Here is a 13,199-nt window from a genome sequence, read left to right as displayed (position 1 = left end):
TAGGCACAATAAGTATAAAAATAACCTCGAAAAATGATCTAGATAAATTTTTTATTTTTATTTCTGTTTATATATATTAGATAACTCATCTAATAAACCAACGATAAAAAAAAAGTTTTTTTTTCTTAGAAACAAAATTTATAAATTTATAAACTATTTAGAAAAATAAATATCAATCTAATATTTGATGGTTGGGCGGTGATTTGGAGGAGCAGCTCGGCAGTGTGACGGCTTGGAGCAAGTCTCGACTATGTTTAGTTCGAAACAATTATTTAGTGATGCATATTATTTGAAGGCTTAAATAAAAAGTAAAAAAAGTCAAAGCATAATTGTAGTCGGGAGACGCCATTTTGTACTACTAGTAAAATTTTCTTTTTTTCTCTAATAAACTCGTAATTACATCCACTCGATCAACACCTAATCCAACTGGATCTCCTCAAAGGCAACAAACACAAAAAACACACGACCGCCGGGTCTCCCACGTGTCACCGCCATTTGCTTTCCGCCTTCCCATTCGTCACCAAGTGAGGTCCACCAAGTCGGGGCCCTGAGACCACGTCAGCACGTGGATCAGCAAAGGGCAGTTTCGTCATTAAAATCTCCTTGGTAGTCTTCCCACTCAAGCCTACTAGCGGTGACCGGAACCCGTTCTTTAAGGAATTCTTTGCCTTTTCCTTTTTAGCTGCTGCTTTTATTTTCTCCGACTCTTTCGCCGCTTATTCTCCTCCGCCTCCGCTTCTCCGCCCACCCTTGCGGTTTCCCGACCGCCGTGGACTCCGGTCACCGCCCCCGTAGGATCCGGAGCGCGGTCGGAAAACCGCCAACCCTCCTCTTTACTACTCCCGAGTTGCGGCGCTACCTATACATACATATATATACATAGCGTACGACGTATTCGAGCTCTCTGTTGTTCTCTTCTCGACTGTTCGAGTGGATCCCGGGAGGAGAAGAAGGAGAAGGAGAAGGGGGAGTTGAGATTCCTAGGGTTTTGTTGTTCTCTTTGGTGCTGGAGATTTGATGAGAATCCAAGGAAGGATCTGGAATCTATGACGAAGGGGCGGCGCTTGGGATCGGCTCACACATGGAATGGCAGATCTCGACGGGTATGGGGTTTCCCCCGACCGGGATATCGACAAGGTAAGTTAGAGATTGGCGTTATTTGGAAGCGTTAGTTTATTATATGTCCCATCGTTTCCTTTTCTTTTGGTGAAAATTGTGGGATACTTTTTTGTTTTTGTTTTTGTTTTTGCTTTTGCTTTTCTTGGAGTTATTCGATCTTATGGTGCGGAATAAGCTAGGAGAGAGATGTTAGGATGGAGATAAATAAAAAGGGCTTCTTATTTGATACTTGGAGTGCTTTAGTGTTGAAATTTGTATTGTGGCTAGAAACTGTAAAAATAGTGTTTGTAGGCGGTACTTCTTGTACGATTATGTAGTGGGAGAAACTGTGGGATGATGGAACAAAGTTTAGATGCCAAAGAATGCTTGGGGAGAACTAATAGGAATTATGGGTTTGTTATCTTGGGTTTTAAAGTTGTTGGTGGTTGGTGATGTCTGCGTGTCTGTTTGTGATTCCGTAGTGTTGAAATTGGTTACTGCCATTCGATCTGTTTGGAAAACATATATTTGGCATTTGAAGCTCATTGGGGCTTCGAGACAGGACTATATAGGGATTCTTCTTATGTCTATTGGAGAAACTTAATGCAACAACCAGGTCCACCGTTGCTTTTTAAGTTTCATTACATTAGTTCTGTGCAGTGTGTTTTTTGAATAACAAAGATGTTACCACATATTTTGTATATATAAAAGATGTAACAAATTGTGGAACTCGCAAGGTAGATGTTTATTTCAAATATATCTGTATGATCACTTCTTTTCAACTTTGTGTATGCAAAGAATCCTTGTTCTACTAATTTAGGGGCTTAAATCAAAGTTATGTCACTATAAATTTAGGATTAGCTGTAAGCCTGTAACTGAAACTTAATCTGATTCCATAGAGACAGGACTGGCATGTTAGAGCCCAATCTACATGAGATGCTGCTCTTACGTCTATATCTTGATGGCAGATAGAATAGGTTTCCTTATGCTAACTACAACATGCAGGGGATTTGCTTACGCATATTAGATGACTCGGGTTCTGCAAGCATTTGCAAATTTTTTTCTAAATCGCATGTATCATATATGTAAATAAACATAATTGTTCATATATTATTTTGTGAATTATGAATATTGGGAAATTAGGGAGGGAAAAGGCAAAAGTAATGTGGAAAGAATTCGTACTTAAAGACACGAGAGCTCTTAATTTGACGCATATCGTTGAACTAAATAGAGATAATGGAGGAAGGACATCTATAACAGATCCAAAGAATTGGGACTAAATGTCTTGGTTGCTGTTGTTTTTGTTTGTGGGTTTGCATGCTTGATTTGCTCTGTTCAGATATATCTAAACTCAGCAGGTCTTATTAAAGACACCTGATATCCTTTGCATTATCATGTATGCGAATAACTCATATTGATCCATACTAGTACGAAAGAATAAACTATAAGCTAAAGTACATTCTAGTAAGATAGAATAAACTGTAAGCTAAAGTATCCTTGGCTCTTAATAAACTGGTAGTTCTGACTACAGCAAAGGTCTTGCTGTTAGTTCTGACTACAACAGAGACATTTTTTTGTTAGTAAGGTTAGATGAAAGATCTTAAGATGATTAAAATTTTATTGTTTGTGGCTGGGAGATTTCACTCTCAAAATAATTTAAGTAAAAATACCAGACTTGAAATAATTTTCCAAATTATGTGGATGATGGCCTTTTTTTGCATAGATATTAGTTTCCAATATTTGATTGTCATTTATACGTACTTGTTTCTGATTGATGGATGCTACAGATAACTGTATTGAATTCTTTGTCCTCAGAATTTGGATGATTTTAAATAGTTGAATTAGACTCCTTTATGTCTGGTTACATATCTTTACTGCTTTGTTTATACTCTTTTTGTTAATTAGCATTGAATTTTTCTTTTGCCGCCTTGCTTTTGCTCTTTTTATGTTACCATTGAAAACTATGGCTTACAAGGTTTTGTTTCTGAAAATTTCCTTTACATTGTGATTCTCATAAGGGCGAAGTTGATTATATGCTCAAATTTTTTCTTTCGTCTTTTCATTCCTTTTCTTTTTAAGGCATTCGCTACTTTGGAGGAAGAGTATCTCTTACATAATCACTGTTGGAAAGGGAAGCAAAGTTTTACCCATTCAAACTATCTAATGTGTTTCTTTTTCCACGTGTATTTCTTGAATAAGTTACTAAAAAATGATTATTAAACAATTAGACAAGGCTTGAGTTTCTTGTGGTAAAGATGTGTTGATTCAAATACTATGCTAACTTATTTGTTTGCTTTGACTGAGCTATAGCAATTTGGCAATTATTTTGCTGAGTGTTTATACAACCATGTTGCTAAGCCTGACAAGCTAAAATGTGAAATTATGTTCATATGTTGTTTCTCAATGTAAGTATACCTTTTCATCTTTTATTGATCTTGTCAGGGTGAATCTTCATTGATTTGGTCTACCGGTGGTGAAAGATCCTTGAAACTAGCTTCTGTTTCTGGAATCATCCCAAGTCAAAGAACAGTGAGTTACATCCTCGTGTCCAGTCATTACTTGTTTCCTTCTTATGGATGCATCAGAATATGCTATACCGATAAGTTCAAGGCCATGCACTGAATATTTTTGTTTGCATACTCACATGTTAGATATCCAAGGATAAATTTGAGGCAGAGGTGTTGTTTGGTGGCCTCAATGCATTCATTTCTTCAAATGAATGTAGTCGTTCAAAAATTGATGGATGGAGTGACGGTGGACTTTATTTTGAGGTAAATATGTACCTTGAACATTATCCATTTTTATGTTTCCATTCAACACTTAATTTAGAGAGGTCAAGAGCGGTATTACAATTGCTGGAATATCTTGATAGTTATAATTTCTGTCAACTCTCTTGCTTCTACAGTTGTACACGTTCCTATAATTCTTGATGCCAATTTCTTGGCTTCTAGTCTTCACATCTAGGTAATGTTGGTGTGAGGCTTCCATATTTAAGAATATCTAGTAACAAGACGAGTCAGCTGTATAGCCTACCAAAGTACCAATTTTACATTCTAAGTAGACACAGCTGTAGACTTAAGCAATGTTCTTTCTGGTTTATTTGGTGTCACCGACGCACCGTTAAATTTGTCCATTATGCATAGTAATATATTTTTGCATTCAAAGAGAAGACTTCCTAGTTTTTTTTTTCCCCCTTTCACCTTTCCCCCCCTTCCTTTCCTTATGTTGTGCAAATTTAACTCTGGAATAATGTTGGAAAATACGAAGAGAATGGTTCCAATTGAAGGCCTTGACTTATCGCGTGGATTAGGTAAAGGTGCAATATTGCCGTCAGTGATGGCTCAGATATCAGCTTGTAAGTGAGGTTTAACTTGTAATAGAGTTTTCTTTTTTACAGCATTTGTGAAGGCTTTAACATGATAAGGAAGAGTCAGATAAGATAGGAGGACAGCAATTTATCTGGAAGACGCAAAGATTTGTTTATGCTTCTCTCTTTTTTTTTTCAGGTGTCTATATTGGGCATTTTAGCTCAACTTTTTGATCAGGCTTTAAACCACAGATCTTTGTTTTCATCTATAATGTTTCTATTGTACCATGTTGTACTTTTTTGTGTGAATCAGCCTTGTGATTGTTTACATAGTTTCATGAAAACTTTTTCAGGATACAAGGGATTTGATCTCCAAGAGTCCAAGTGAGAGCTCCATTAGCACATTACTCTCTGTTAGTTCCCCAGACAGTAACCTGAAGCCAGTTACTTTACCTGTAATATCTTCTTCTGAAAATTTGGTAAATGTAGAAAGATCAGATGTAACAAATATGCATGTGAAAGGTACCTCTTCAGATGTTTTCAGAGTTAGTATCTCTAGTGCGCCTAGCACATCTAGTCATGGTTCTGCACAAGATGACTGTGATTCTTTAGGTGATGTGTATGTGTGGGGTGAGGTCATATGTGATAATTATGCAAGAAGTGGTGCTGATAAAATCATTAGTTCTTCCAGCGGTAGAGCTGATTTCCTTCTACCAAAGCCTTTGGATTCCAATTTGGTTCTGGATGTCCACCATCTGGCTTGTGGGGTTAGGCATGCTGCTCTTGTTACAAAACATGGAGAGGTCTTTACATGGGGTGAAGAATCTGGAGGCCGTCTTGGTCATGGAGTTGGAACAGACATTGTTCACCCACATCTAGTCGAGTCTTTAGCAATTTGTAATGCGGAGTTTGTTGCTTGTGGTGAGTTCCACACATGTGCTGTGAGCATGTTAGGTGAACTTTATACGTGGGGAGATGGTACTCATAATGTAGGGCTTCTTGGTCATGGTAACAATGTCAGTCACTGGATACCTAAGAGAGTTTCAGGTCCATTGGATGGGCTTCAAGTTGCTTATGTCACCTGTGGCACCTGGCATACAGCCGTGATTACTTCAGCTGGGCAACTTTTCACTTTCGGTGATGGCACATTTGGCGTTTTAGGTCATGGAAACAGGGAAAGCATTTCCTATCCAAGGGAAGTTGAATCTTTGATCGGTTTGAAGACAATTGCTGTTGCATGTGGTGTATGGCACACTGCTGCTGTGGTAGAGGTTATTGTTGCCCAGTCTAGTGCAAGTGTCTCATCTGGAAAGTTGTTCACCTGGGGAGATGGTGACAAGTATCGACTCGGTCACGGAGATAAGGATCCACGACTTAAACCCACTTGTGTACCTTCATTGATTGACTACAATTTTCACAAAGTAGCTTGTGGTCATACTCTTACTATTGGCTTGACAACTTCTGGGCGAGTTTTTACCATGGGAAGCACTGTTTATGGTCAGCTTGGTAATCACCAGTCTGATGGGAAGATTCCCTGTTCAGTTGAAGACAAGCTTGCCAGTGAATCCATCATAGGGGTTGCTTGTGGTTCATACCATGTTGCAGTTTTGACATCCAGGAATGAAGTTTTCACATGGGGAAAAGGAGCCAATGGAAGATTAGGTCATGGAGACCTTGAAGATCGGAAAACACCTACACTTGTTGAAGCTTTGAGGGATAGACCTGTTAGACATATAGCTTGCGGTGCAAACTTCACTGCTGCTATATGCCAGCATAAGTGGGTGTCAGGTGCAGAGCAGTCTCAGTGTGCCTCATGCAGACAGGCATTTGGATTTACTCGCAAGAGGCATAATTGCTATAACTGTGGACTTGTACACTGTCATTCATGCAGCTCCAGGAAGGCTTTAAGAGCAGCTTTGTCTCCTAATCCTGGAAAACCATATCGTGTTTGTGACTCCTGTTATGCTAAATTAAATAAAGTATCAGATTCTGGTGGAATGAACAACAAGAGAAATGTTGTAGCCCGCCTTTCAGGCGAAAGCAAAGATAGGTTTGACAAAGCAGATACAAGGGCAGCAAAGGCAATCTTGCCTAGTAACTTTGATATGATTAAGAATTTGGATACAAAGGCAGCTAAACAGGGGAGGAAGACAGATTCCTTTTCCTTTATTCGGACCCCTCAAATTGGTTCCCTGATACAACTAAAAGATATAGCTTTGTCTGGTGGTATAGATATGAACAAAGCAGTTCCAAGAGCAGTTCGCACATCATTGATTCAATCTGTAAATTCTTCCAGAGCTGTTTCACCTTTTTCCCGACGACCTAGTCCTCCACGTTCAGCAACACCAATTCCTACAACTTATGGTCTTTCTTTCTCAAAAAATGTTGCTGATAATCTGAAAAAGTCAAATGAGCTTTTGAAGCAAGAAGTTCAAAAATTGCGTGCGCAGGTTACTTTATTTTGTCTACTCTTCTAGAACTTAATTCTAACTTTATTAGCTTATCTGACCTATAAACGTAATGGATCTGTTTAGGTTGATAATCTCAAACAGCGCTGTGATTTTCAAGAACTTGAGTTGCAGAAATCAGCAAAGAGGGCTGAAGAAGCCATTGCACTGGCTGCAGAGGAATCTGCTAAGTCCAAAGCCGCAAAAGAAGTTATAAAATCATTAACAGCGCAGGTAATCTGCAGAGGAAAACAAGTCATTGCTTTATTTTTCTTATAAAAAGTTTGACAACTGGATCTATGTATTGGGTATTTACAATTTCTCTGTCTTCTGCTTTCATGATGTAGCTTAAGGATATGGCAGAAAGACTGCCTGATGGTGTCTATGAAGGTGGTGAGATGAAACCAGTACTTCTGCCAAATGGAACCGAGTTGCATGCTTATCAGTCAAATATGAGAGTGATGCACCAGTCACGAAATGATTCATACAACATTTCAAACACAACTAACACTGTACGCACAACTCATACAAATGGAATTTCAGGTGAAAATCATATATCGGCGGGTCGTGAAATTAATGAAATGAATACGCACTTTCAAAACCATAGGCTTGTGATCCCTCATGAAACAGAAGAACATATAAGTAGAAGACCACCAAATGGTTGCGAAGAGATGCCAACTTCAACCAGCAGAACACATGACAATGTTGGCAAGGAAAGCGAGCCCCTTCAAGATAGTGAAAATGGTTTCAAGTCTCGAAGCACCATGTCAACCAGTATTCAAGTTGAGGCAGAGTGGATTGAACAGTATGAACCTGGCGTATATATAACTCTTATGGCCCTTCGTGATGGCACACGAGAACTGAAGAGAGTGCGTTTCAGGTAATTGGAATAATCTGCTTCTGTGTACTGTATTGCACAGTTATCCTTTTCCGTTCCTGATCTGAAGTGGGTGGTTAACTGCTGCTTTCATGTTACCTCCTGTTATCTTTGATAAATTCTATCAAGTTTCTCATGCCCAGTTATTTGTTAGGAACAGTGTAACTGTTTTTTTTTTTTTTAATTTCTCCTCTGAATCTTTTTCTGCAGTCGAAGGAAATTTGGGGAGCATCAAGCAGAAGCATGGTGGTCAGAGAATCGTGAAAAGGTTTATGAGAGATATAATGTCCATGCATCTGACAGAGCCTCATCGGCAGCATCTACCCAATCTGCTCGGAGATCTGAAGAGGACTTCCTTCATCCTTCCAAAGTTTAGTACATTACAATTTCAGCAAAGCAGGAACATTGCTGAAGTCTCACGAGACCAAGTTCAAGTCGAAGACTGATCTTTTGTGCCATGCAGGACTTTTCAGTATGCAATGCTTCTCCCCAGATAATAGTTTGATTTATGCTATTTCTTCCATAATCACACCTTTTTGGATCGGGCCCTGCATTTTGTCTTGTATTATGTGTACATATGATCATAAAAAGGGAATCGTCTGTGGTAGAGGGGAAGATTTGAGAGAGTTGTAATCCTTCCTCTGTACACCTTTTCCATTCTAGAAATTGCAGATGAATTTCCCTCATCATGTCTTAATTTCTTTTCAGTCTTTGGATTTTGTGGGTTATCTACGGCCTAAGTTGTACAGATTTCTGCATATGTGGGAGGCTCCCATAGGCTGCCCTGAAATGGGAAAAGTACGCCGTTCATGTAAGGACATTTGATGTTGAAATTTTAAAAGCTTCTTTTTGTTTCCAAATTCTGACGGTTTTTGTTCTGCTGCAGTTCATGTAAATTTGGTTCAAAAATATCTTCGAAGGGCACAACAGGAATGGATCCTCTACGGCCTGATTGCAGATGCTTACAGGCTACTAAATACCCAACTTAGTATGCTCCTGCATCTGTGGCTTTATATAATCAGTTCCATTTGAGTATATATATCAACTCTTGAGGAAGTAAAAGAACAGGTCGATGCCAAATTTGATTGGCTCAAAGTAGTTACTAAACAGAAAATGCCCCGGTAACATTTTTATTCGGTGAGTGAAACAAATGTTTTCTCGAGTCACAAAGTGCTAAATGTCTAATTAATTAGAGGCTGCATTTTTACTCTTTTTTGCTCAAAATATCATACTTCTGCTCGATGTAAATTTTTTATCCTAGTAGTTGTAACAGACATCAAATCTTTATATCTAGATGTTTAGTTAATTAATTGATGGAGTAATATGCAAGGATCTGCTACTAGCTGGCATTGTGATTCTCTATTGAACAACTTAAATTACCTATTTGCCTATTATTCCAACTTCTGATGTAACTACTTCATGTGGTATGGATACACTTAGTCTTGCAACATAAATAACAGGTTAAAGACTCACAGTAGGATTTCCTTTTTTTTTCTTATCATAAAAGTCTTATTGCCATTTTGTTTAATCTTTGGAATATTCGACAAGTCTAGTAAGAATGTAGGATGGAAGGGGTTTTGCTATCAGAAGAGAAATGTCATATAAGGGGCTTTGCCATTTTGTTATTTACATTGATGTTCTTTATACTTGCATTCACTATAAGCTTTGCGATCAGAATATAAAATATCAATTACATCGTTCTGCATCTATCTATAAGCTTTCAGAGAAGGCAGTGGGTTATCATACTCCGAATGCATGCAGTTGCTATTATTATTATTATTATTATTATTAGTAGTAGTAGTAGTAGTAGTAGTAGTAGTAGAATGCATGCAGATGCTCTTGTTAGGCTGTGACAGGTTATTTGGAGAATCTAACGGGAAAATGTGGCTGCAGTGAACAGTGCACTTGGGCCCTGAGCCGGGCTGGTGCACGAAAATTTCGGATTGGGTCGAGTTCAGATTTATGAACCTTTTTTCGACCTAATCGAACACAAAAAGGTACATCTTAAGACAACCAAATGCTTATTCTATTTGTCATTTAACTTGTTCCAGTTGTTATCCTGAGGGGTTATGACTGTCAGTAAATTGGATGCAGCATTTACTGTAGCATACGTTTGCATTTGGCTGCGATATTTGTCCAGGTTGACATCCTCTTCCTCTTTTTACTCTGATTCATTTCTCGTTCAGTTTACTTGTCAGAGAAATAAATTATTTGGCCAGATGATTAATGGCTTCTTGGATGTTTGCTCTTAAAGTACTGGATTTCACTTCTTTTTTTGTGGGTCCTCTAGGTTATAAGAGCAGATAATGGTCTCTTAAGTATACATTTTAGAGAGACTGCTTCGCAATCTTACCCTCGTTGCGAAACATTGTTCTTAGATTAGAGCAAGAGGATTTTAATCTTCCACGAAAAATAAAATGTGGAACTTTGCTCTCTAGTTTAATTACGACATAAAATGATGTAGAATAATTTAGTTAGTAGCTAGTGAGGAAATGGTGACTACCTATCCTACGAAATTGAATTGAGGTGGGTCAAAGGTTTCATTAACTTCTGGTGCCATGATTGCATGGATGGCATAAAGCCCGAGTTTTTGACCGAATTAAATCTTCCAAAATTTTCATATCTCAAGACAGTGAAATGAGTCTATCTTACTATAATTTAATAGTCCGGCGTCTTCTTTTAAGGAAAACGTTGATCTTTATCACTATTTTTATCGAGGAAAATTTTTTATTTTTTTTCACATAAAATATTAAACAATCAAGTATTTTATTATTAAAAATATTAAATTATTTGATATTTTATTAAAACGTTGACTACTCAATTTTGAAAGTTATAACTTTCTAAACACAGTTGATTTCGAACATATGTTATGTTATTAGAAAGAACTGAAAAAATAAAAAAGAAATGTAATAATTTTGATCAAAGCTTAATTGGATCTTAAATAAGAAAGATATAGATAAAAATATAGAGAGAAAAATTTAGAATTTTATAACTTTGTGCTTTGTTATTCATTTTAGTTATAAAATATATTATTACGAAGATATAAAAAACATTGGTATGACATAATAATTCACTAAAGTAAATTGCACTTAGAATTATAAAAAAATAATTTCTCAAAATTTAATTTTAAATTTCCTCTATTTTTTACTAATAAAATATTAAACTGTTCAGCATTTAAAAAAAATAAAATACTAGTTTAACATTTTTTAAAAAGAAATTTTAGTATTTTAATCTAAAAGTAAAATGCTGATAAAATGAATATTTTACTAGCAGTGACAGTAAAGTTTTGGTGAAAAACTCTATAAAGCCATGCTGCTCATTTACCTTTCAACCCAGAGAGAGAGAGAGAGAGAGAGAGAGAGAGAGAGAGAGAGTTTTCTTGTTGCGTGTTCCACAGTGCTCCAATTAAAGTAGCAGCAATATTCTGATCAAGCACACGCAATCTTCTCTTCCCTCCTAGACCTAGTACTACTGCAACAACTGCCTGAGCACTACTCCTCTTTGACTACTTCTTTCCTGGCTTAATTCTATTTAAACCCCTAAATTATGCCCCACTTTTACTTACCCTTTTATATGTATATATTTTTAATACTTATCTAAATATACTTTGACACTTCAAATATCTAAATACTTCTTCTCTCTTTTAACGGTGGTGTCGATTACAAACTTTATATGACCATCTCATTCTTACTTTTCTCTTTCTTATTCTTTCCTCTAATGTAAAGATAAAATGGTCTCTCAAAACCTAATATAGATCACGCAACAGTCACATAGTATTTTCTAAACAGAATATATATATATATATATATATTATTTTTTTCAGAGATTTTACATAATTAGGAGGATTATCATATCACGAAAAATAAATTATGGGGTCTATATAAAAATTGACAATAGTTTAAAGGTACAGATGTAATTATCCCTAGTTCTTTCCCTATATTTTTCTCATTTTTTTTTTATAAATTTTCTTTTCTTATATTATCATATTGATACAAATTATGGGTTTGTTTTTCCTAAACTAGCCTCCTTTAATCCCAACCAAAGAGGTCTTTTTAGACACGTCAATTGAATAAAAAGATCTCAAACAAAGTTAGTATTTTACGTGTGATGTAAAGCACTAAGATATTGTTGATGTTTTATCCCAGGTGAGAAAAAATTTTACCCATGTCTAAAGGATGACATAGGCAATCCTCCTGTGAACTATTATACTCATTTCTGTATGCAACTTTCTTCCTTTTTTTAATATACAAGGACTATCTAAACCATTAGAAATCCCACCCTTCTGACGGTATTAACGAAAAAACATCAACTAAGTATTTTACCTCAATTTTGCTCTCTTTCTTTTCTCTACAAGAAAATTAAAATGGGTAAAATTTAGAATCTAGGTCTAATTATCTCTCAAGTTAAAAATGAGTATAGATTACGGGGAGTGGTGTGGATCTAATGAACTCCATATAAAAGCCAAACTTGTTTATATATATATATATATATAGAGAGAGAGAGAGAGAGAGAGAGAGAGAGAGAGAGAGAGAGAGAGAGAGAGAGAGAGCTGAAATGCAACTCTTTGTTGGTGGGCAATTGAATTCTTGGTGGCCCACTCATTCACCTAAACCAAGTCGACAAAAACCGTAGCTACTTTTTCCTACTGAACTTTTAGATCTCCATATTCTAAATTTGTTCATAATTTCATATTCCATATCCCCTCTTTCTAGGAATCCTTTTATGGGATTTCTCCAACACCTCAACCCCACCACTAGTACAGCACAAGCTTGTATTTAAGATAAGACAAAAAGGCAAACCAACCATACCCTTCATTTAAATCCAATTCTCTCTCTTTCCCTCTCTCTCTCTCATTACATGTAAATATACTTGCATGCTTGTTTCTTTACTTGGTTTTGAGCATACTCATGCTATATATATTAGTGTTAGCATCCATATAATATATTCAATTATCTCACACCACCCCTTTGCCACTTGCCTCCTCCTCCTCCTCCTCCTCCTCCTCCTCCTTCTTCTTCTTCTTCTTCTTCTTCTTCTTCTCTACTAATCTCTTATAAGGCCAAATGGGTCAGGTCTTAAGGAGGTGGATTCTAGCATCTTGGTTTGTGCTTCTTCTAATGGTTTCATGTTGTCATGGATCTAGAAGAATACAGACCTTTAAAGGGAGCCCACTGGGAAGGGAGAGTTCTGGAAACTTCCTCGGGTTCTTGCCGAGGGGCACACGGATGGCGCCTTCCGGCCCGTCGAAGCGGCACAACGCTATTGGCTTCAAGAGTCTAACGTTGCCATGAAGAGATGAAGTTAAGAGAGAGTACTATTGGAGGTTAACAATGCATGCCTGAGTTCTTCTTCCTCTTCCTTTTCCAGGATGCCGGCCCGTTTCCTTATCCCTTACCACAAAGGAATAATATTGTTTTCCTTGGGTTAGATAGTTAGATAGAGAGAGAGAGAGAGACAGAGAGAGAGACAG

At 37.0% G+C, this 13,199-nt stretch overlaps 1 protein-coding gene across 1 annotated transcript; it reads left to right on the top strand.

Annotated features, from left to right (window-relative positions):
• The first annotated feature begins 667 nt into the window (after positions 1–667).
• On the top strand, positions 668–8,415 carry LOC140797601 (PH, RCC1 and FYVE domains-containing protein 1). Its single transcript, XM_073151182.1, has 7 exons — positions 668–1,137; positions 3,541–3,627; positions 3,750–3,869; positions 4,759–6,855; positions 6,940–7,086; positions 7,200–7,732; positions 7,940–8,415. The coding sequence occupies exons 1-7, from the start codon at positions 1,087–1,089 to the stop codon at positions 8,103–8,105; spliced, it is 3,201 nt and encodes a 1,066-aa protein (XP_073007283.1). The 5' UTR covers positions 668–1,086; the 3' UTR covers positions 8,106–8,415.
• Positions 8,416–13,199: the final 4,784 nt, after the last annotated feature.

Source organism: Typha latifolia, chromosome 11 (assembly GCF_019914945.1).
Source record: "Typha latifolia isolate L0001 chromosome 11, TyphaL0001v2, whole genome shotgun sequence".
NCBI lineage: Eukaryota > Viridiplantae > Streptophyta > Magnoliopsida > Poales > Typhaceae > Typha > Typha latifolia.
The sequence above is the reverse complement of the archived record's forward strand: the minus strand, read 5'-3'. Positions and strand labels throughout refer to the sequence as shown.

Bases quoted from the DNA above. Each gene is read 5' to 3' on its own strand.
- LOC140797601 (XM_073151182.1), top strand. From the start codon at position 1,087: ATGGCAGATCTCGACGGGTATGGGGTTTCCCCCGACCGGGATATCGAC. The intron at 3,870-4,758 runs GTAAATATGTAC...AAACTTTTTCAG, and splicing joins ACGGTGGACTTTATTTTGAG to GATACAAGGGATTTGATCTC. The intron at 7,733-7,939 runs GTAATTGGAATA...CTTTTTCTGCAG, and splicing joins CTGAAGAGAGTGCGTTTCAG to TCGAAGGAAATTTGGGGAGC.